The sequence below is a fragment of the Sus scrofa genome, chromosome 3, assembly GCF_000003025.6.
Source record: "Sus scrofa isolate TJ Tabasco breed Duroc chromosome 3, Sscrofa11.1, whole genome shotgun sequence".
NCBI classification, from domain to species: domain Eukaryota; kingdom Metazoa; phylum Chordata; class Mammalia; order Artiodactyla; family Suidae; genus Sus; species Sus scrofa.
The window spans coordinates 94,661,477-94,685,221 of NC_010445.4; the positions used below are offsets into that span (position 1 = coordinate 94,661,477).

Sequence of the window (23,745 nt, forward strand, 5' to 3'; positions counted from 1 at the left end):
TCCCTGAGCCTGTGTATCAGTGTCACGTAGTTATGCTGGGCAGGGGGAATGCTAAGCTGGTTATATGTTGCAAGATCAACGTTTTTGAACATCTGGCTTTTGTTATTTTTACTCTTATCAGATGCTTAGACTATTTCTGTTCTCCACATGCTACTGGAGAATCCGGCTTGTCCATGAATGTCTGGGGACCTTGTGGGGTGAGCAGGACCATGATCTTATGGCCTTGAGGTGCCTCACAGCTGATGGAGGGAGTCCCTTCAGCTCCTTGGAGCAGGTGCCTGACTTTGAAGTCACCTATTTGGGAGGATAAGCACTTCCCTTACCATCTCAAGCAATGTTTCCCATTAGAGACAGAATAGAAGTTGCAAAGGGTAGGAGTGTCAGGGCTTGCTGCAGGGCCACCAGCTAGACAGGCTGGGGAGGAGGAGAATGCCGAGGGTGGTACAATGCTTCCCAAGGGGTTCCATGAGACTGCCAAGGGAGCGACGAGAAAATGTGCCCAAAAGGCTCTAATGGGATGCCTGTACCCAGGCTTGACTTTCTCATAACCTAAGCCCCATGCTTATAAAATGTGCTCTACTTAATGTCCCAGCCTAGACCAGACTTGGCCTAGAATATCCCTCCTCCTTGGGGGCCAAGGTGCATGAGAGGCCTTGACCATGAAGACACATCCAAAAAGAACTTCAAACACGGCTTAATCATTTCAGTGTTTCATTGTTGTGTTTGAAAATTTCTGTTTGCGACACTGATGACTGTCTTGGTTTGGAAGTTCCCTGAGCACACACATTGCATCTGTTTAATTTATCATGTCTATCCAACCTTACCTAAAAATAAGAGCTTCAAAGCTGGTCTTTGATAATGATGACATAATCCCCCTTACTAAGAATGGTGTCTCCACTTCTTCCCTATTAATCTAGTCTATCTAAATGTTTCCTTTTCAGCCCACGCCCTGCCTCTTTCTTGATTTCCCTGGGTTATTCTAGCTTCAACTTATTTCCATTTGGAGAACTCTTGGCAACACCCAATTAGGCACTCGATGTGATGTTACTTTGCATTGGTCGCTAACGCTTCTGAACTGTAGGTAAGTCTTGGATTCCTAATTGAATCGCGAGCTCCTTGAATTCAAGGGCCATGTGTTCTTGAAAATGCCATCTCTCATGTTCTGCTTCCCATGCCCCAAATTCAGCATGAGCACCAAAAATGGACACATTTGTTCAAGTGCATTGGTAACTACTATTCATTTGAATGAATGATTCTTCGTAATCACCTGATCATCAGAAGGTGTCGGGTTAAATAATGGCAAAATTTCTAGGGAGTTCCCGTTGCGACACAGCAGAAACGAATCCAGCTAGGAACCATGAGGTTGCAGGTTTGATCCCTGGCCTCGCTCAGTGGGTTAAGGATCTGGTGTTGCCGTGAGCTGTGGTGTAGGTCGCAGACTTGGTTTGGATCCCACATTGCTGTGGCTGTGGCGTAGGCTGGCTGATTAGACCTCTAGACTGGGAACCTCCATATGCTGCAGGTGTGGCCCTAGAAAAGATAATAGTAATAATAATAATAATAATAATTGCAAAACTTCTAAAGAAAAAGGTAGAATTCTCATGAATGGAAGCATTAATGGGACTCTGGGCTCTGAAAGATGTTATCTAGATAGAAACCACTCACTGGCTAAGCAGTTTCAAGAGGAAGTCCTACCTCCCTATTTCAACCCTAAAGGCTGTGCTCTAATGCTTGCCATGGACACAGGAAAGAAAGATGACTAACCTGCTTGGGTTTGAGTTGGGTCTAGTTGCAGACTAAGACTTAGTCTTGGACCAACTTTACAGGGCCTGAGAAGGAGGTGACCTTTCCCGAAATGGGACCATGGAAGTTTTCTTATTTATTTATTCATTTATTCATTTATTCAGCTCTTTAGGGTCACACCTGTGGCATATGGAAATTCCCAGGGTAGGGACTGAATCAGAGCTGCAGCTGCCAGCCTACACCACAGCCACAGCAATGCTGGATCCAAGACTCATCTGGGACCCACACCACAGCTCACGGCAAGGCTGGGTCCTCAACCCACTGAGTGAAGCCAGGGATCAAACCTGCATCCGCAACGATATTCGTCAGATTCATTACCACTGAGCCATGACAGGGATGCCTCGTTTCTAAAAGAGTGGGAAAGATATCTGCTTATTTATGAAAGGGACTCTTGAGTCATCTTTGGATTCAAAGCTAAAAACTTTACCCTCCTATTTCTGTAAAAAGCTTTCTGAAGAAAAGAAGTAAAATTTTAAAAGCAGTGAGGAGATTTTTGCCGTGTTGGCAAACTCATTATAGGAGCCGTGACTGGTGCCACGATCCAGGCAGGGCCCTGGATCTGAGCCTGGGGCCTGGCCTCAACAGGGTCTGGTAATCAACCATCTGGCCTCAGGCACATCACTTGACCTCTCAATGTCACTGTCTCAGACATGGAGGTAACGCTGGCTCTACACACGTTATCATTTTAGAACAAAGCAAAGCAGGTCTGATCATATCTGGCTGTCTGCGCAACCTGGGAAAAAAAAGGCCAGAAAAGAGCTGCAAAGATGAGATGAGATTTCTAAACTATCTCTTCAGAGAGGTTAAGGGATTTGATTGATTCAGCCTGAAGAAGAGCTATTTAATAACTATCTTCAAACACATGAAGGGCTTTTACCCAGGGCCGGTGAGAGTGTGGGGGACCACATGTTCTATCTGCACTGAGCAGAGAGGGCATGAGCTCACCTCCGATGATGAGACATTTCTAACATTAAGGGTCACAGGACCCAGAGAAGCTAAAGAATGTCCTGCTGGGAAATATGTCACTGGGGGAAGGGTGGGGAAGAAAGAGGCAGAAAATGGGACACAACAATGGCAAGGGCTGAACTCTGCAAAAGGCAATCTCAGCCCCTGCCAGATACAGATATTTTTCTCTCATTTGCCTCTTTATCATCTTGCTCTGTTCTTGGACCTTTTGAACATGCCACCCCCTAGAGTCAGAAACTTGCCCTCAAACTGTTTCCCTGAGCACCCTGTCTGCTGCTCCTTCCTGGGTACCCAGTTAGAGTGTGGGTCACATCCCTACCTTCAGGTCTCCAGGGCCTTTAGGGTATTCGTTGAGCATCACCTATGTGCCTATATTGCTGCAGGCACTGTCCTTATAGTAATCCCATCATGTTACCTACCTCACAGCCCATTATGCCCAGGGGCAGGGGGGAAATCTGAAGCTCTAAACTAGTAGTCAGCACCACAGCCAGGATTTATATTCGGGACTGGTGGACTCCTAAGGCTCCTCTCTCTGCTGCTGGTCCCAGAGAGGAGGCTGAGTGCTTTCCGAAGACTGTGGCTGCAGGCAGAATGGGAGAGGGCTGGATGGATCCTGCACCCCACTCTTCATCTTTTGCTTCTGCAATACGTGCTCACTCCAGGACCTGATATCCCACGTTGTTTGTGACGGATGTGTTGCAAAAATCATTCCAATTATGTGGTATCTTTGGCATTTTATTGGAAAATATTTCCGTGACACCACTGAGGCCCACTTCTTGTTCTTTCTATTGTTGTCTAAACTGTAAAGAACTCCCCTGGGTGAATATGACACTTGGATGGAAGGGGAAGGGAGGGAGAAGAGCCTAGAAATCCTTGGGTTAGATCCTGACTGCTCCTCCTTTGGGAGCCTGCAAATGATGGTTCACTGTCATATTATTATAAAGAATAGAAATACTATACAAATTACATCACAACAGAGGAAGAAATACTAACTAATGCGCACAGCAGGAAATAATAATTTGCACAATTGAGAATTACATACATTGTTGTTTATGCTTCTGTTGCCTGGACTAATTACGCTCTGATTTAATTATCTGGAGAGCCTGTAGTGCCATGTTTACCAGGAAGCCACACGGCCATTACTTAACAATAAAAGAAAACACTAAGAGGTGCCTGAGACCAGAGCATCACACAAAGCATTCTGAGAAGGTTTCCTCCATGGGATAATAGAGGTAAAGTGCCTGGCACAGTACTTGTCGACCCCTTCTACCTGCAATAGATATTAGCCAGCCCTCAGCCTTGAGCTCTGATAGATGTCTACTCAAATTACACCAGAGATCAAAATCACATGACCAGAAATGACCTTAGCTGTCATCCAGCTTGACCTCTTACATCTGGGGTTAGGTTGCCTGGTTTAGTTAAGCACACACTGGTCAAATCCCATTATGATGAACTGCACAGGACGTGCCAGCGATGGAATTTTATTAGACAGTTAGAAATCACATTAGCTCAAGCTCTAGCAGACATAAACGGCTGGGCTTTCTACAGTGTGTTAAGTGTGCTAGCAAGAAAAAGAACCCTTTGGCACATCCCAGAAGAAGGGGGTGGATTCACACTGTCTCACCCCCACACCTTTCTCTGAGCTCTTTGGTATTTGCATGTGTTGTAAAGTTTGTGCCATTTCTATGAATACTTTTTTTTTTCCCCATTGATGGGACCGGAGTGCTTGAAATAGGCGAGCTGAAAGGATGCTTGATGGCAGAATAATAGAGTGGAGAAAATGTCAGGTATGCCTCCTTGCAACTCTCTTTTCACCCTTTCTCAGAATATAGAGTTGGAAATTTTCACTAGAGAAAGGGGCTTAAATAAGAATCTGTAAGTGTCCACAGTCTGGGTATGCTGACCACATTTCGCCCGCACCCTTCTCATGCAACCTAGGTAGCAAATGTTGTGCCTGGTCAATCTCTGCTCCTCTCCTCACCACCCCAATCCTTCCAGAAACAAAACCACCCCTGGACCAGGAGCCCTCAGCCTCCCAGAAGCAAGACTGGGAGAACAAACATGCAGAACACAGACAGAACACACCATCAGCTTCCAGGAAGAGACTGCTAGAAGTCCTTCCCACCATCCAGGGAAAGAATTCCAAATCCAAGAACAGCAAGGGAAAAAATGGAGCACGGAGTTCCTGTCATGGTCCAGTGGTTAATGAATCTGACTAGGAGATTCGATCCCTGGTCTTGGCCTTGCTCAGTGGGTTAAGGATCCAGGATTGATTGCCATGAGCTGTGGTGTAAGTCGCAGACTTGACTCAGAGCTGGCATTACTGTGGCTGTGGTGTAGGCAGGCAGCTACAGCTCCAATTCGATCCCTAGCCTGGGAACTTCCATATGCTACGGGTGCAGCCCTAAAAAGCAAAAAAAAAAAAAAAGCAGAAAAACTTCCCATTTTCGTCAGAGCAACACATGCTAGCACTTTACAGTGTCTGGCATGTGTCAGCATTTCTGAAGCAAACTCTATTTTCTTTAGATGAAAGAGATTAAAAAAAAAAAAAAGTAAGCTAAGAATTCAGCCCAATGAAAACTGCTTTGGTCATTCACATGCAATAAATAGGCTGTAGAAGCAAGAAGAAAAAAAATCAATTGCTTCTAATTTATTTATTCATTCATTTGTCCATATCCTTTCCCTCTAATGTAAAAAAAGGATGTCTTCTCTAATTTTGCAAGTTGTTAATCTTTTCAGAGAAAAAATAATCCAAGCCTCCCATTCATTGTTTGCCAAGCACCTAGGTACAGGAAATATACATTTAATTCATCACCCTATTGCATATAGATTATGTAAAGAAAAAAGGGGATTGATTTTGTTCATCAAATGTCCCACCAGTATCTAATCAGGAGACCACTGTAACACAAGTAAGCCTAGTAAATTTGGGATCACAGGCTATGTTAAAAGTAGTGTAAGGCTTTACCTTACTAGGTGCTTTATTTCTTAATCTGGGTGGTGGGTACCCATTTTATTATCCTATAGGCCCTTTTGTATGTCTTAAATATTTCATACTAAATATTGTTAAATTGCTACGTCTTCTACAACTGTTTCTATTCCGGGCTGTTCAGAGTTGAGAGTAGAGAAGGCAAGTTGGAAACGCCAAAACATAATTGCTATAAAGAGCAGAAAATGTTAAGAGACCAATTTTGGAAGGATGTTTAAAGTTTTAAACGTATGCCAAATAATTGAGATCTATTCAAAGAGAACTGAATTCTATTATCGGCTCCACATACACATGATTATTCAATTATTCTGAACACCTGTTGAAATTGGGCAATGAATTGGCCAAATGAAAATCATCGGGCACCACAGTCAAGCGCATCATTTGACCAGCCTTTGAACTGGCGTAGATAATTCCTCCTCCCATTACAGAACCTTCAACTACAGCTTCATCCCTAAAACTGTAGGGCTGCAACTTCATGCTTATAACCCTCAGTATTCTGGGGAGATGCCATAAAAGGCCAAGTCTTCCAGCTGGGAGCTGAGGGAGCCAATGTCTGCCTTTCCCTTTGGACCACAATCTCGAATGCCCATGTTTTCTTCATTGCCGAGAGAAACCCATCTTGCTCTTCCCATCTTTCTGCCATGGCTTTAAAGCCAATAGTTCAGTCCCCTGCCCACAAAGAGGGGAGGAAACATGGCCCCGATAACTACATCTCAATACTAATTGTCAGCCTCTCTAGAGCCCAAGTCTACCACCATCTCCCTGTTCCCATGTGGACAAGGTCTTATCATCCAGTCTTCGCTTCTCCCTGGACTGCACAGCCCTCAGCATGCAGCAAGCCTTGAAAGGTAGTAAGTGAGCAAAGACAGGATGCAGAGAAGAAGAAAGAAGAAAAATCCAACTATCAGAGAACATCTATACTCTATCTAATCAGCCAATGGGGAGCAGATGTCCCCACCCCACTATTTCTCTGTAAGAGAGGAGCCTTCCTGCATAAGGAACTGATAAAAAGAAGTAACACTTCTACACAAGCTCTAAAGAAATAAGATTCTGAAATTTGACACCTTATTTGTTTCATTTCTGAATACCGTTAGACCAACTGGTTTTACTTCCTCCCCACCGCACACACACAAACCCCATGCGGGCCTCCAGGGAGAGGCAGCCATCCTGCCGAAGCCTGCCTGGGCACCTGCCTGCTTTATTGGCCTCACTCTGTTAAGTCAAAAATCTTCTCTCTGCTCCACCAAAATCAACAGATGGCTAGTCCCTTTTGGTGCATGGGCATAAGCATCTTCAAAATAACCTTTTCCTTTACAGGGTGCCAATTCATTCAATACATCTGTAATATATCTCAGCCAAGGAGGGAAGAGAGAAACCAAAAGACAAAGGGTCAATGGATGAGAGGTCACACTCTCCTACCTTCGCCCGACGACCCCGAGAGATCAATGATCACATACACTCTTCCTTCCGGTTCCAGATCAATCTGCAATTAAGAAAACAGCAGTGACTATGTTAGTGCATTGTGGGGGCAACCCGAGAGTTCCACGGCATTTCCACCCCAAACCTCCAAAACCTAGAGTCACAGCTCCACACAATCCATCAATCTGCAGCATACCGAGTGCTGGGTGGATTAGGGATGAAGGAGAATCAGCATTTATGGAACCTCTACTATGTTCCAGATGCAGTAATGATGAGGTCTGATGCACACTCAGCAGGTAGTGTCATCCCAGTGATTCCCAACTGGAAGCAATTCTGTTGCACAAGGGAAGGTCAGCACGGGGACATTTGACACGCGAGTATCACAAAAATATCCGGAGACAATTTTTTTTCTTTTTCTTTTTCTTTTTTTTTGGCCGCACCTGCAGCATGCAGAAGTTCCCCGGACTGGGGATCGAACCTGCACTGCAGTTGCAACCTGTGCCACAGCTGCAGCAACGTTGGATCCTTAACCCACTGCACCGCAAAGGAACTTCCATCTGGAGACATTTTTGATGGCCATGACTGGAGAGGGAGTGATGCTTCTAGTGTCTAATGAGAGGAGGGAGGATGTCTGCTGCTAGACATCCTACAGCAGACAGGACAGTCCCCTCAGCAAAGGATTATCTAGCCCCCAAATGCCAATAGTGTCAAGGTTGTGAAAGCCTGTGTTATCCCATTTCACAGATATGGAAACTGAGCTCAAAGTTCCAGAGTAAGTGGCAGTGCTGGGATTCAACGACAAGACTGTCTATAGAAGCCCCTTTACATGACACCAACTGGACCTGGGAGATAAGAAAAGCACACGATGTTATTTTTGCTCTCAAGGTACTCACAGTCGCATCAGGGAGTTAAAAAGAGAGGAAAATGCTGAATACGCCTTAATGATGAGGGACAGAGAGTATCTGATATAAAGTGTCTATAGAGCTAGAACCAGTGTAAAAGAGCAGCCAGGGAAGACTTCAGGAAGGCAAGAAAGGGAAGGCCTTTCAGGTGGATGCAACAGCACAAGCAAAGCTGGGCATGTGAGTCGTGCTTGGGTGAGGCTGAAGGGCCCCGTGCTCAGGGGCTGTGCTGGCCACATGGGTTTTGCAAACCACAGATTCTAGCAGGATTCTATGGAGAGGGCTGATCATGCTGAACTCTCTCCATCCACCTTCGCCACCCACCCTCCCTCCCCAGTCCCAATCCAGCAAGCGACTTCTTTCTCTACTCAAGCAGGCTGATGAGGAAAGTCAGAGGGGCTGGGCCCCTTACAGCTGACACCCTTCCAAGGTCTGAACTGTCCTCAGAGAAACCGTGTTCTCCACGAGAGCGAGTACCCACTCCGGAAACCCTGGATCACAGAGTACCCTCAGCACCCATCCTCGCCTCCACAGTCCCATCTGCCTTTTCAGAGCTCCAACTGGCTGAGATGTGCCAGGCTGGTCTCCTCAATAGGCTGTCAGTTTCTTGAGGCAGGAACCACCGGCCTCTCCTTTTCTTTTGAACAGGCACCCATTTAGCAAGTACTCTTTGGGAAGGGTCAGCCTGGTGAATGCCTCCTCCTTCCCCAAGATCAAAGTCAGTTACTGCCTCCTCTTAAAGCCTTTCCAGATATTTCAAGTCAGGATTAATTACCCGAGCACTCGTGTTCCCACTGTATGCATACATATCTCCTCCAGGACTTCTATCAAGCTGTGATACATTGTCCCAGTGTCTCTCTCCTCGGCTAGACAGAGACCATGACAATTCTATTTGATCCCTAGTGTTTGGCTTACTCCTGTTGGTCAGGAGATACCCCATAAAGTTTTGTGGAGGCAGGAAAAGCTTCTTTGTTCAGAATCCCCAGAGCCTACTCTGGGATAGTTGTCCTCCAAGCCCCTCCCCTAGGAAGGAAGGAGGGCAGCTGATCGGCTCTAAAATGATATTCCAATGAGACAAGAGAGGAAGAAGAGGCAGCCGTACCAGGAGCATCGGATCCTCCCTATGCGCTAAAAACTCAACTTGAACCAATGCTCTCTGGTCCCTCCTCCACCCCCTCAACCCCCATCTCACTTCACTCCTAATCCAGGTTCCCTGAGCCATTCATGAGCCCCACTTGAATATCTAGATTCAGACTTTAGTGGCTGAGAGTGCTGAAGGTTTTCCTCAAAACTGTACTTCTACCAGCAGGGGTCTTCAGCGCCCACCACTGAAGGCACAGGTGCTATTTCATGCCCTGTGTCAGGGCAGGGAGCTCTCAGGTGGCTCCATGGGGACCGCTCACCTAGGTTTGGGATCTTGAGCTTGAGATCCAGATGGGAACCAAATAACACACTGGTGATGCCACGAGATGACTTTCCGCATCCCCTCTGCCCCTCAAAGTCTGTGATTTTCGGTTTCTGGGTAAAGAAAATGTTCTCCAGCCTCCTTACCACTAGTCCTGCTCCTTTCCAATCACTGAATTACAAACAGGAAGACCTAGTCAGCTCCATTAAACAGAGCCCAACCAGAATCCTGTCCCTGCCACAGTTCAAAAGTATCAGGGGCCCCCTTGTCCAAAAGCACGGAATTTAAATGATGTATGCCTCTCAGAGATTAGATCATCCCTATTAAACCCCGCCGGCAGAATGAAACACTTTCTCATATCCTCCAAGTCAAAGATTTCCCACGACTGTGGATTTCATTGGCAAAGTACAATGATATCTGAGAAAAGCAGGGAGGGAGACAGCGAAGGAATGAGATGGACTGCGAGGCCTATCAGAAGGCAGGCAGCGTGCCTATCTTTGTGAAAGGAGAGTGAGAACTCGTGGCAAGGGGGACAGGTCATTGGTGATAAAATGTATTAGATATTAACATTCAAGATAGCGATCAGAAACCATTTTAGCGCCCACTGCTGCCTCAATGGTGAGCAACTGCATCGCCAAACAGAAAAATAGAAATTAAGCTATTAAACATGCCAAAAGCAACAAAGAGCTGGGCAGATGGCTGCAGAGCGCTGGCTGAGCCCCAGCCGGCCGAGTGAGGAGGCTCTGAGAATCCACCCAGGGTTGGTGGGACTTTGGCATGGAGGCCTGGAGGGTTATCAGGTACAAAAGGGGGTGGAATGCGGTGCAACCTCGTGGGCAAATTAGCTTCATCGCAAATTCTGCTCACAATTATGCGGCCCAGATAATGAAGCAATGTAGGTGCCCAGCCCTGTGCAACCCCTCCAAGCTGACAGCTGGCATCACCACCAGGCAGCTGGCACTGCATAAAAGCAGCCCTCCCCCCTCCTCCCAACCATTCCCAGGGTTAATTCTCAGCTCCTTCTCCTGGGTTCCAGGTTCCTCCTAGTTCTCCCAGAGGCCAACTCTATTCATCAAATCTCCGTGAACCTCATACCTTTATTTGACGTGCTTTCCCAGATAGCATCTCTGTTTTCTTTGACTCTGATTCTCTTTCAGCTTGCCTGTGGTCTCCCCTCCAGCTGAGGCTGGAAGCAGTAGAACCATGGGGAAGCCAAACACAGACTTTGGAGTCAGACCAGAGCTGAATCCCAGTTTTGTCATTTACAGGTCAGGCAAGTATTTATTCTCTCTGCACCTCAGACTCGGTCTCTTCATCTGTGAAACGGGTTGTTGTGCAAATTCCATGAGATACACGTGATAAGCACTTGGCACTCAGGAGTTCCTCAGTACATGGCACTAAAGGGTGAACTTAGTAGCTCTCTGGCCTGAAGCATGCAACTACCTTCTCTAAGCCTCAGCATGCTCCTCGGCAAAATGGAGCTAATAACAGGTCCTGTGACACTGGGCTTGTCATGATGTAAACTTTGATTATCTATGTACAGGGATTAGCATGGTGCTTGGCACAGGATACTCAGTAATTGTTGCCGCTGTTGTTATTAAAAAGCCAAGTCTTCAAATCTGCTGCTTAAGCCAATGTGACATTCTTTCCACTCTATGAACCTCCCCCCCCTCCGTCCCCTGCAAAGGCATTTTCTTGCCCAAAGTTGATGTTATTACATGTTATTCCAGGACATCTGATGACTTTACAATGCTATGGTATCAGATGTAGAACTACAGTGAGAGTTTCTCATCCAGCCCTGGAGAAACCCAAGGGCAAAAAACGCTAGAGCCCTGGTCATCAGAGGGTCTTGAGGTGGGCATGGGGATGACCACATCTTGTCTGAGCACCTGTTAGTCCTCAGACACTGTATTGGAAGTTTTACCTAAATTTGTTCATCGAATCTCCTGTGGAGCTGGTTTTACATATCCCCAGTTTTTCAGATATAAAAACGGGTTCAGAATGATTTCAGCTGGATCGCGGTACAGGCTTCCTGGAGCTCCCAGGAGAGATGACAGACAGCCTGGTCTCAAGCCCAGCCCAGGAGTTCCCTTCTCAAGCCCCAGGAAGCCTTCTCTGAATACCCAGTCCCAAGGTTCTCCTACCTCTAAGCCTCCAGCTGTCCTCTGTGGGTTCATTCTCCTCGTGCAACTGGCTGTCTCCCCAGTCGGACCAGTTTAAGGCAGAGCAATGTGTTGAACACCTCGCACCACCCCTGCATCCCAACCCCTCACGGCAGCCTTTGGGGATAAGTCTGGTCATAAACAAGAGCTCCATTCCTGCCAGTTACGAACAAAGCAATGGGGACAGAGCCCACACCATAGGAACCAGGAAAAAGCCATTTCTGAAAAGCAAATAGACACAGAGGCACTTTGGTGGGTGGTGCCCAACCACTCACAAGGCCCATCAGAAGTGTTATTTCATGGATTCCTGTAAGGGAACAAGTAAGGTACGCCTGAGAAAGCCGACGTTAAGGAAGACAAGCAATGGGCAGTGAGAGCACATACGCTGTACGACTGCAGGGAGCGCCATTCACGTTATAGTGTCTGAGGATGAATCCCCAGGAGCTGGATAATGAGGGTTAAGTGGCAGAGTCAAAACTGGCACCCTGGTCTCCTCTCAGTCCAGTACTCCTCCCGCCACACCACACCTGCCCAGTGGGAACTATGACCACCAGACTAGCCCCCATGCAGCCAGCTTAGCCGGTACCACTGTGTCACCGACCCAGAGGTATCTGCATGCCTGTGTTTGGGGGTGAGAGCTTAAGACAAAGTCGATAAGAATATCACAGTCAGGGAGTTCCTGTTGCGGCTCAGTGGGTTAAGACTAGTATCCATGAGGATGCAGGTTTGATTCCTGGCCTGGCTCAGTGGGTTAAGGATCTGCAAACTGTGGCCTGGGTTAAAGATGCAGCTCAGATCCAGGTATGGCATTGCTGTGGCTGTGACTGTGGCCAGCAGCTACAGCTCTGATTCGACCCCTAACCCGGGAACTTCCATATGCCACAGGTGTGGCGATAAAAAGGGAAAAACAAAATAAGTTACAGTCAAGCTTCCTCCTCACCTACCAGAGGCTCAACTTTCACTGGGAACCTTAGGCAAACCTCTGAGACCAGCCCTCAAAGTTCACACAGGCCCAAATTGTGTTTCACTTCCCGTCCCAGCTGCCATCAGGCACCAGGACCTAGAAAGAAGCAAAAGGTAGAGGGTGGGTCAGAAAAGGATGTCTCCAGAAGGGTGAAGAAGGAGGAGGAGAGGCTGGCACTGCCTATGTTGCACCAATTAAGTCCTAGATAATAGACTCTTTCTTTTTCACTCAGGGGAGGGTGAGAAGTGAGAGAGGAGGAGGTGGGCGGGAGAAGGGAGAAGCCTTGGGGGTTCTTTCCCAAAGCAGAGGACCTGCTTCCCACGGCCGGCTGGCACCCCCTCTATTGCTGGCTGTTCTCCCTTGGAGGCCCCTCGGCCATGCTACCATCCCCAGAGGCCCCTGGCATGGAAGAGGCAAGCCAGACAGAGCCAAAGACCTCTACGCAGCTGGCGTCCTGTGAGCTGCTGCTTTGAGAAGGCACAAAAAAAAGCGGAGGCACTACAATGGGCAGCTCTGGAGCAGCTGCTGGGTGCCGATTTTGGAGTTAGCGGCCAATTAAACTAAGGACTCTTCATTTGACGAGTTTGCTGCTAGCTCTATTGGTAGAGTGCCTTGGCTGGTTCAAAAGCAGAGGGTGCACATGTAATTAAGTATTTTACAAGATCCACTTGGTTCCTGGGCTTCCAATAGTGCTTACTTTCATAAGGCAAGGGGAGAGGGGGATTGCTTCTTTGGCAATCACCTTCCATGGTGGTACAAAGATATTATGCAGGCTGTAGTGTGTGTACCTACAGGGCAGAAGCCTGCCTCTCCAGCACATGCAGGGCTTGAATACATATTTGGACACATTGGCTCAGTGGATGAATGGCCTGATCTTAAACTGGATCTGCACAACTGAACTATGGAGATGATTTGCTTGGGAGGCCATCAACCTGTGGGCAAACGTTCCCAGCAGCTGCATTCATAACAGCCAAATACTGGAAACAACCCAAATGTTCAAGAACAGAAAATTGGAAGTTCCCAGGCTAGGGGTCCAATCAGAGCCGCGGCTGCCGGCCCACACCACAGCTCACGGCAACACAGGATCCCCAACCCACTGAGCAAAGCCAGGGATCACACCCGCATCTTCATGGATCCTAGTCAGGTTTCTTAACTGCTGAGCCATGAAGGGAACTCCCCAAAACAGAAAAATGAATAAGCAGACCATGTTGCATCCATATGATAGGCTTTTACTCAGCAGTAAAAAAAAAAAAAAAAAAAAAAAAAAAGAACTGCTATACATGCAACAAAATGAGTGCTGTGGGAAAGAAGCCAAATGCAGAACAGCATATACTATATGATGCCACTTACGTAATGTTCTAGAACAGGCAAAACTAATCTATAGTGACAAAAAAGCCTATCGGTGGTCTGGCAGTGGAGGTGGGAACTGGATTCAAAGAGACAGAGGATGATTGAATGATTTTGTGAGTGCTGTATTTTAAAATATTCAAGTATATATTCAATTAAAAACAAAACACCCCAAAGAGGCACAGAAGAGCTTTTGGTGAAGGTGAAAGTTCTCTCTATATGTTGATTGGGTGGTAGTGACAGGAATGTACACAATTGTCAAATCACATCAAGCCACACACTTAAAATGGATACTTTTTTTTTTTTGCATGTGAATTATACCTCAATAAAGTCGCTTTTGAAAAAGGAAAAAAAAAGAAGCCATCGTTTCACAAAGGATTGCTCTACAATTTTCCTTTAAATAACAAATCATCTTCCCACCCTCAGGGCATTTAAAATTTCATATTCCATTTTTAAAAATAAAAGGGTTCATTCAGAGTTTTTAAAGAACACATCTGTCACACAACATAATGTACACCTACCCATGGAGGCACACATTCGCACACCCACCCCTGTGTGCAAAAACACACTCACAGCCACCTTCTCTTGTCTTCTGTGATCAAAATATGGTAAAAGCAAGAAAAACACATCCAAAATGTAAGTTTGAGAGCCTGTTGAATTATTTAATCCTGTCTTTTCTATGTGTGGATCTCAATTTCCTCTTATGCAAAACAAACAAAAAAATTAGACCAAATGCCCTAGAATGGTTTTTAATGACATTAAGGACATAAATATCCATGAACAGGAAACAGCTTAAAGAAATTAAAGGACATTGGTGGATCACTATGCAAGCCTCAAAAAAGAATGAAAAATATAAATGTACAGACTTATGAAGCTGTCTATGGGGTATGTTAAGTGGGAAAAAAAGCAGGAGTGATATGTTAATTACACTAGACTACCGCGTGAACAAAATGGGTGTGTATGTGAATATACACATGCACTCACACCTGTTCTGCATACATTATCTCTAGAAGGAGTTTTCATCAACAGGAAACAGGGGCTGCCTCAAAGGATGGAAACTATAGGATTGATGGGCCAGAAATCAGGGAAGGGGCGTTATTTCTCACTCTATGCTCTTTTGAACCATTTGATTTTTAAAAATCATGTCCTTGAGTTGACTTGTCACAAAACATGTCAACCCCTTTGTCACTACCTACTTCTAACCCCCAAGCCCCACGAGAACAGCTTGCTTTGGTTCCCAGACATACCTTAAGGAAAGGCCCCTCAAAAGTGGCTGACGCATGGCTTGCCCATCCCCCGTTACCAGGTCCCAGGAGCCAACTGAGGAGCAGCCACTGTCTCCGTGTCAAAGCCCAGTTCATTACAGACCCCAGCTCTCCACAGGCCACAAATCGCCAAGCAAGCACCTGCTTCCTCTTTTCAACAGGCTCAGAAACAGACCTAGAGAGCGGGCTTCCTCTGATGACAGAGGCGGCTAGAAACAAATAAGTCTGTGGGTGCACAGGCTTTCCTGAGCTGAGAAAACATCCAAAGGTGCCAAACCTAAAGTCAGGAGTGTGTAATGGCTTACAGAGCATCATCTGGTCCCGGTGTAGATTTCCTGTCTTCTTTCAGGGAAATGGCAGCGCATGACTGTGCATCCTACGAGGAGATGTGGCGTGCAAACAGCAGGAAAGGGAGCCACTTGCCTCCGGTGTTCTCAAGTGCCAAATCCCCACTACACATCAGCTCTCTGCACTCTGCATTTTGGTTTGCCGTTTCTCTCTCAGGGCTGTGCTTGTATCTGTGTGTTTTATCCTACCTTTCCTATTTTTGATGCTAAGCCAATTGCAGCCGTTGAGAGGAAAGGCTCTGAAGCCAGCCTACCTGGTCCAAACCTCCGCACTGCCTGTCACAGCTGTGTGGCCCTGGCTTCGATTTCGTCATCTGCACATTAAGTATGTCAGTGGCACCTGCCTTGTGGTGTTGGGAGGATTAAATCAGAGGGCGCAGCATCTGGAGCTGGGCCTGGCACACAGCTAGCAGCCTCTAAATATCAGCTGTCAGGTCACTATGGTTACTTCCCACCTAGACTGTGAATCCCTCCCCTTTTGTGGGGGGAGGAGGGGTTCCAAGTTCTTGAGCTGAACCCAGTTGGGAACTCAGGACGGTGAAACCAGAAAAATGATCTCCAGGAGTTCCCGTCGTGGCTCAGTAGTCAATGAATCCGACTAGGAACCAGAGGTTGCGGGTTTGATCCTTGGCCTTGCTCAGTGGGTTAAGGATCCGGCATTGCTGTGAACTGTGGTATAGGTCGCAGATGCGGCTTGGATCCTGTATTGCTGTGGCTCTGGCGCAGGCTGGCGGCTACAGCTCTGATTCGACCCCTAGCCTGGGAACCTCCATATGCCGCAGGAGTGGCCCAAGAAATAGCAGAAAGACAAAAAAAAAAAAAAAAAAAAAAAAAAAAAAAAAAAAGAAAGAAAGAAAGAAAAGAAAAGAAGAGAAAAATGATCTCCAAACCAGGAGCTTCTCTGCCTCTGTAAAAGCACAGCCAAGCAGGACCTTGTCCCAGTGGCTGCTCACAAAGGCGTTCAGGTCCTGACCCCCTTGAAAACCCAAGACCTTTTAACTGTTATTCCACACTTTGAGCGCCTCACAAAGAGATTCTTTTGCTCACACTAATCATCCCAACTCTAATAAACACCCTTTACTGAGCACCTTACATGTGTTAGCTGGGTGAGGGAGGCAATAGCCTTATCTGAACCATTTCGGCCGCCAAAGCTCAGGGATGGAAGTGGCTTGCCTGCATCCTCACAGCTTGAAGAGGAGGAGCCTAGATTAAGCAGGGTTCCCCAACTCCCAGCCCACTGGTCCTGTTACCCTGGACCCAGCCCAGAGCATGTGGACTCAAGGAGATCCTGGGGAAAGAACACATCTTGAGCTGCTCAAGGAGCCCACGCTGCATGCATGATGGCGGATTTGGTTCCTGGGCAGGACAGCAATGAAAGGAAAGTCCTTCCATTGTCCTCCTGGAGCTCATAGTAGAAGGAACACCAATCCCACAACCCAACAGCTGGAAGGCTCAGACTATGCACCAGGAACACGGGCAGGATGCCCAGCTTCAGGGAGTAAATGCCCTCCTGGCAATGCTGCTGTGTGGGGATTTGGTGTGTATCAGGTTCTATTTGCCACTACTTTGCATCATAGAGTTGGAAGCATGTCCTATGTGAAAAAGAAAAGTTTTATAAAAATCACAGAAGCATGGGGTTCCCATTGCAGCACAGCGAAAACAAACTCGACCAGTATCCATGAGGACGCGGGTTCGATCCCTGGCCTCACTCACTGGGTTGGGGATCTGGGGTTGCCATAAGCTGTGGTATAGGTTGCAGAGGCCATTCCAGTCCCCACGTTGCTGTGGCTGTGACCAGCAACTGTAATTGTGATTCGACCCCTAGCCTGGGAACTTCCATGTGCTTCAGGTGCGGCCCTTAAAAAAAAAAAAAGAAAAAAATCTCATAGAAGCATGAAATCTAAGAGTCACAGCAACTTTGAAATCATTTGGTTCAAATAAGCAAAGACACAAATTCAAACAAGAGTAAGATTTTTTTCCTTCCCTTTTACCTATCAAATTAGCTAAAGTTTCTTTGGGCCTTTGTATCCTTGTGTTATTTGTTTGTTAAAAGATACACAAAATCAAGCATCATGGTGTATTCGGTTTTTAAAAGCCAAAGCTACATGTGAACTTACGATGAGCGGCAACAGTCCCTTGCCCCATACTCCCCAGAGGAAGCCAATTTTAATAATTTCTATTTGGGTTCTTCTGGCTGTCGCTGCCATGTCCCTAAATAAAATGTTTGTACCTCAGTTTCCTGATTTCTTATTTTAGACGTTCGCTCTCACCTTGCTGCTAAGACAGATGAGGATTCCCTCACACTCACCATCTCACTTCACTTTCAGCCCTTCAGAAAATAATTAATTAAACACGGCAAGTCTCGGTCCCTCCTCTACTCTCCTCTACAACTGCAAAAAAGCAATCTAAGTGTCAATTTCTTGTTCATCAGCTATAGACAATACCCATTGGCCCTCCACGTTCTAACTGGAGGACATGAGTGCTGCAGCCCTCTCCATCCCCTGGGTCTTCCCTGTTAGACCATCGACGATGACAACATGGACATTGCTTCCTAAGCGTCATTGAGTTCCGTGTTTTGTATACACATTGGTTCCCAAATCTGAAAGTGAATTAATAGTATTTACGTAATATTATAACTTTGTAAGTGATGTCACATATATTCTCTTTTCCACGGGTCCAATGTGACAATCCATGGGCCACTCGATGGAGAATATACCTAGCATCAAATTCAAATGGATTTTTTTTTTCCCCTTTCACTCTACCAGTTGCCTTTCTCAGATCCACAAGTTTTCCCTGGGTCCCCTTCTCTCAGGGTCTGCCCTTGTGGAGATGCTCCCTGTCCACCTCCCCCAACCTGGGCTGCCTGCTCTCTAGTCTCCAGAACAGCTGGAGTGCCACCACTTCTTTTCACCACTCTGCTGGGTGTAGTCACTGTAGCTGCAATCCATCATCTTCCTTGTTCTGGGTTGTTCCCTTATTCTTGCCAGTAGAGTACATTTTGATAGAAATATTGATTTAGAGTGTGTAGAAAGCCAGCTTTCTAAGACCTTGCATGCCTGTCCTCAAACATGATTGATAGTTCTGCTGGATATAGAATTCTAGGTCAAAAAAAAAAAATCATTATCTATCAAAACTTTCTTCTAACATAAATATTGACAGTGGACTCTGATGTCAGCCAACTATTGTTCAGTAGGTGGCTTTGTTTTGTTTTCACTCTCTGGGAGTTTGGGGATCCTTTTTATCCTGAAATTCTACCATGATATGTCTCAGGGTATTTTTTTTTTTTTGATTCAGTGTATTGTTCTTTTGATTTTGTGGGAGATAGTCTTCTATTTGTTCTTTGCTACTAGCCTTTTAATTTTCTCTATGAAACTCCTATTATTTGGCTATTGGACCAAAAGAATTAATCCCTATGTCTCACTATTCATTATATCTATTCCCATCACTTTCCTTCTTTCAGTCCATGTTCTAGATTTCTTTGACTATATCTTACCACCCTTCCACTGAATTTTTATTTATGACAATAGTATGTTAAGATTCTAGAGGCACTTTCTTATTTTCTGTAGCTCCTTTCTCATAGCATCCTTTGTTTGTTTATAGACACAACATATTTCTGTGAACACAGAATTGGAGAGTGGGAGCTGGCCATGATAGCAGAGGGTCCCCACACTAGCTTTCCTAGTTCTCCCCAAACTATTGAACCATTTCTTTCTAAAAGAAACTTCTATTTTCTGACCTTGGGAGTCATGGTCTGGCTCCAGGTCCTTCAGCAGTGAGAGAGTAAATATACTCACTACATATTCTATATACAGACCTTCAAATAGTCACTTGTTTTCAGCTGCATATCTGGCTCCTCCCTCTGGAGTAACTACAGTCTCCTTGCCTGGAGCTCCTTAAGGGTTCTACAGAACAGCTGGCTTTAGGCTAGGCTCTGTACCTTCCACACATGTTCTGGGCTGTGGCTCCTTTGTATTTCTGTTCTGTAGTTGCCACGCGCCCTCTCCTTTCTCTTTCCAGAAATCCACCGAACTAGTTTGATGATGGCATCTTTCTGCTCACTTACTGCTTATAAAATTGCATGCCCCACCTTTTCTGTTATTTAAATGTGATCGCGAGTAGGCAAAGAAATAAATATATTGGCTCCAAGATCACCTTGAATGTAAATTCTAAAGACATATCATCTTAAATGATATCATTCAGGGCTGGTGAGAGTGGAGAAGAAACAGACACCCTTACACACTGCTAATGAAGTGTAAATTGGCACAAAATGGGTAGGGTAGTTTGGCATTGATAACAAAAATCCTTTGACCCAGCAATTCCATTTCTGGGAATTTATCCCAAATCACACATGTGAAAAAAGATTTAAATACAAGGATCATTGTCACAACATTTCTAAGAGTGTAAAATTAGAAACTAATTGTCCAATAATAGCAAACTAGTTAAATAAATTATGGCATATTCAAATCATTGGATACCATGCTACCATGAAAAAAATCTTGTCGAACTATACTGAATGACAGGGAAAAATACTCAAAATATGGTATTAAAAGTGGAGGAAAAATGAGATTATAAAGGAATGTGTATACCATGATCCGATTTTCTAAAAAATAAAATGTGTATGAGTAGGTATATACACAAAGGAAAAAAGTTATCTACAGGGAAAAAAAAAAAAAGGAGTTCCCGTCGTGGCTCAGCAATAATGAACTTGACTAGTATCCATGAGGATTGGCTTCATTCCCTGGCCTCTCTCAGTCAGTTAAACCATCTGGTGAATTGTGGTGTAGGTTGCAGACTCTGCCAGATATGGCGTGGCTGTGGTGTAGGCTGGCAGCTATAGGTCTAATTTGCCCCCTAGCCTGGGAATTTCCATATGCTGTGGGTGTGGCCCTAAAAAGACAATTTAAAAATGTTATCTACAGGGGAGTAAAATCTTGTGCAATTTTTTTCTTTGTGCATATCCGTAGTTTTTCTAAACTGTCTTTTCTTATATTTTCTACCATAATATATTTGTTGCTCAAAGAACATTATGTGGCTCAATCCTCTCATTCACAGGTAAGGAAACTGAGGCACAGTGAGGTTAAGCAACCCATTCAGGCATCGCAGTAAATAACCCACAGATGAAAAAAAATATTAAAGACACTCAATCGTCCTAATTTTCACTGCAGAATTCTTTAAGGTGCAAGTTTAAAATGGCATACGTTATGTTACATTTACATAATTTCTTTCAAAATTCAAATCTTTAAAAGTGTAATTTTCTAGTCAAATGGTTAACAGTACCAGTCAAATGGTTAACAATGCTAATCACCAATTATGAGGTGTTGGTAGCCAGACATATTCCTTGGTTGGATACAGTTAGAATATCTTAAGAGAAGCTTCAATAGCTCAAGCAGTGAGAACACACTTGTTTAAAAATCCTTTGCATTGATCAAACCTCCTTCTCTGTATGACGCTGTTCCTCCATTTCTGTGGGGTGGGGTGGTCCACATTTTCACACCTTAGGCACTGTTAACCTTTAAACTACCTTTCATGTAACAAGTTTTTATAACAACACAGACTTTGTCAATCAGATCATGAGCAAACATTTCTGCTATGACATGACCATACCATTCCTTAACCTAGCCACGCGGTGTCACCGCCTTTGCATCTACGGGAATTCTTTGGAATATGTTCTCCCATGGGTCCTTGATGTCCAATAGAACATACAATTTTTCGTAAAGAATTATTTAAAAAATTTCAAAAGATGGTTCAAAAAGAATTCAGGCATAGGTCTCAAACTTACGTAATACAGAGACAATGGAATGTATCAGGGATGTCGACATCAGTCAAATCTTACCCTTAATCAGATGCTCATAGTTGATTCTGTTGAATTTTGAAGGAAGACATTAAATTTTTAAAATTTTTAGATTTTTGTATTGAAATAGTAAATAAGGTTAAATAAGAAGCTTGACATAATTTCCAGTTTTCTGTGATAAAGACTACCTTATCAGGTAACCTAACCTAATAGCATGTATGAATGTTCAACAGGGTTTTTTCTATAAATAAATGAATATACAGCTTTTTAGGTATAAATAATATATGAAAGCAAGGACCATCCATTCTCTGCAAATGTGTAAGTCTCCTTATAATTCTGTGCTTGTTTTCTATACCTTTATGAGGTTCCAGGCCTTGTAAAATGCACAGGCTCATGCAGCTCACCTCCCAAAGAAGACATTCATGTGCTGAAGCCCCACTATCATCTGAACTAGAAGGAAAGGTATTTCTTGAAGCACATGGCCAGGGGGATCAGAAAATTATTCAAGCTCTGAATGTCAGGACAGTTCTGAATTCATGACTTTCCATTGCGGACATCAGACTTCCATGTGATATTTTGGACAAGCACAGAAAAGACTTATATCACAAGTATGTTGGGTTATAGACCATATGAGAGAGATTCTACCAATTCCCCCTACACTGTAAGGACAGTTTACAATTGTTTATGGATGGAGGCAGGGCTCGAATTAAAGAGAAGAATAAACCTCTACCCAAGCACAAAAATATCCTCAGTCTTTCCAAGGCATCAAAGCTTAAAATTTCCAAGCCTATCCTTAGAATACTCACTGATTTGTTCATTGCCCAGAGTAGAGGTAACCAAGTTGGAGTTAATAGATCTTTTCTAAAGTGTTGAACCTTTCGTTGGTTTCTCTTTAGAGTAGGTCATGTCTTATTTGTAAAAAGTCAAGTTTCAAAATTTGAGTTTGGTGACTGAGTGCTCATTAATCTAAGGTCATCAAGGGACGTCTTGATACTCAAGGAGTCAAGCCTGCAGATTTTTGAGAGGATAACAGGAGCATAACAAGCAGAGGGAAGGCCAAGTGCAAAGGCTCTGAGATGGGAGAGGACTTGGCCTTTGCCAGAGTAGAAGACTATGTGACTAGAGCAGAGCCCGGGAAGATCACTGGAGACGAGGCCACAGAGGCAGAGGGTGGGAAGTACTGGGCTCTGCGCTGAGCAAGATGGGAAGCCAGAAGTGAGTTTGAGCTGAGCATTGACACACTGTGACTTATGCTTTAAGACTGCTCTGGCTATTGTGTAGAGAATAAACCTTAGGGACAAATGAGGATGCAGGGAGGCCACTTAGGAGGCTATGGTGCCAATTCAGGGGAGATGATGGTGGAAGGGAAGGGATGGCAGTCATGGAGGTGATGAGAAGTAGTTGGATTTTGAATATATTTTGAAGGCGGAGCTAAAAAGATTGCCAATGGATTAGACATGGTGTGGTGTGAGAGATAAAGAGAGGGCTCTGGGCTCCACGGAGACTGGGACCTAAGCAAAACATGAAATGGTCCTTGGCTGAGCAGGAGAGGACTGGCAGGGGCCAGGGCAGGAGGGGGCACCCACAGCAGGGTTTGGACAGGTGCAGTTGGAGACACCTCTGAGACAGCCAAGAGCAGGGGAAAGGTCCAGGCTTAAGGTCTGAGTTTGGAAGAGTCACTAGCAGATGGGCCCAAAACCACTAGTACAGACCCAAAACCCAGATCCACAATCCTGACATCCAAAATGCTCTAAAAACCAGACTTTTTTTTTTGGAGTGTGTCTCAAAATCCTTTAGCAACAAACCCTGACCAAAGCTGACATGTGGCTATTCATTGTCTGTATTTAATCCCTTTAGTGTGACTAGTTATAAAGTTGTGTTACAAAAATATTAATTTGTTTGATCCCAAAGGCCTGCCCCAGAATCCAAGGGGGCTATTATGTAATAAACAGAATACGTATGGTCTATGAACCTTCTAGAATATGAAAAAAAAAAGTCTGAATTTCTGAATAAATTAGGCCTTGGGGGGGTTTGGATAAAAGATGTGGATCTGTAGTCTGAGCCAGGAGAACACAGAGATTGGAAAGATAAGAGGGACCTGCCCAGACGTTTGAAAAGACCTCGCTTCAGAGGCCCAACTTCACCTGCCCCGGGTGGAGTCCGCTTTGATTTCCTGCCTTCCACCCGACAAACCACCACCGCCAAACAGACACACATCTCAGACTTGTGGCCAATAAAAGCCTTGGATTCTTTTCTTTTTCTTTCTTTCTTTTTAGGGCCACACCTGCTGCATAAGGAAGCTCCCAGGCTAGGGGTCAAATCAGAGTTGCAGCCGCCAGCCTACACCACAGCCACAGCAATGCTGGATCCGAGCCGCGTCTGCAACCC

At 45.1% G+C, this 23,745-nt stretch overlaps 1 protein-coding gene across 4 annotated transcripts in view; it reads right to left on the minus strand.

The window, feature by feature from the left end:
- Positions 1–23,745, minus strand: part of PRKCE (protein kinase C epsilon) — a 513,273-nt gene that overhangs the window by 310,200 nt on the left and 179,328 nt on the right. For 3 of the 4 annotated variants that reach the window (XM_021088295.1, XM_021088294.1, XM_021088297.1), the window contains one exon: positions 7,175–7,238. In XM_021088295.1, the coding sequence (XP_020943954.1) occupies positions 7,175–7,238 (64 nt within the window). Of the gene's footprint in view, positions 1–7,174; positions 7,239–15,201; positions 16,173–23,745 lie in introns of those variants that run through there. The other variant, XM_021088296.1, reaches the window with a different exon arrangement.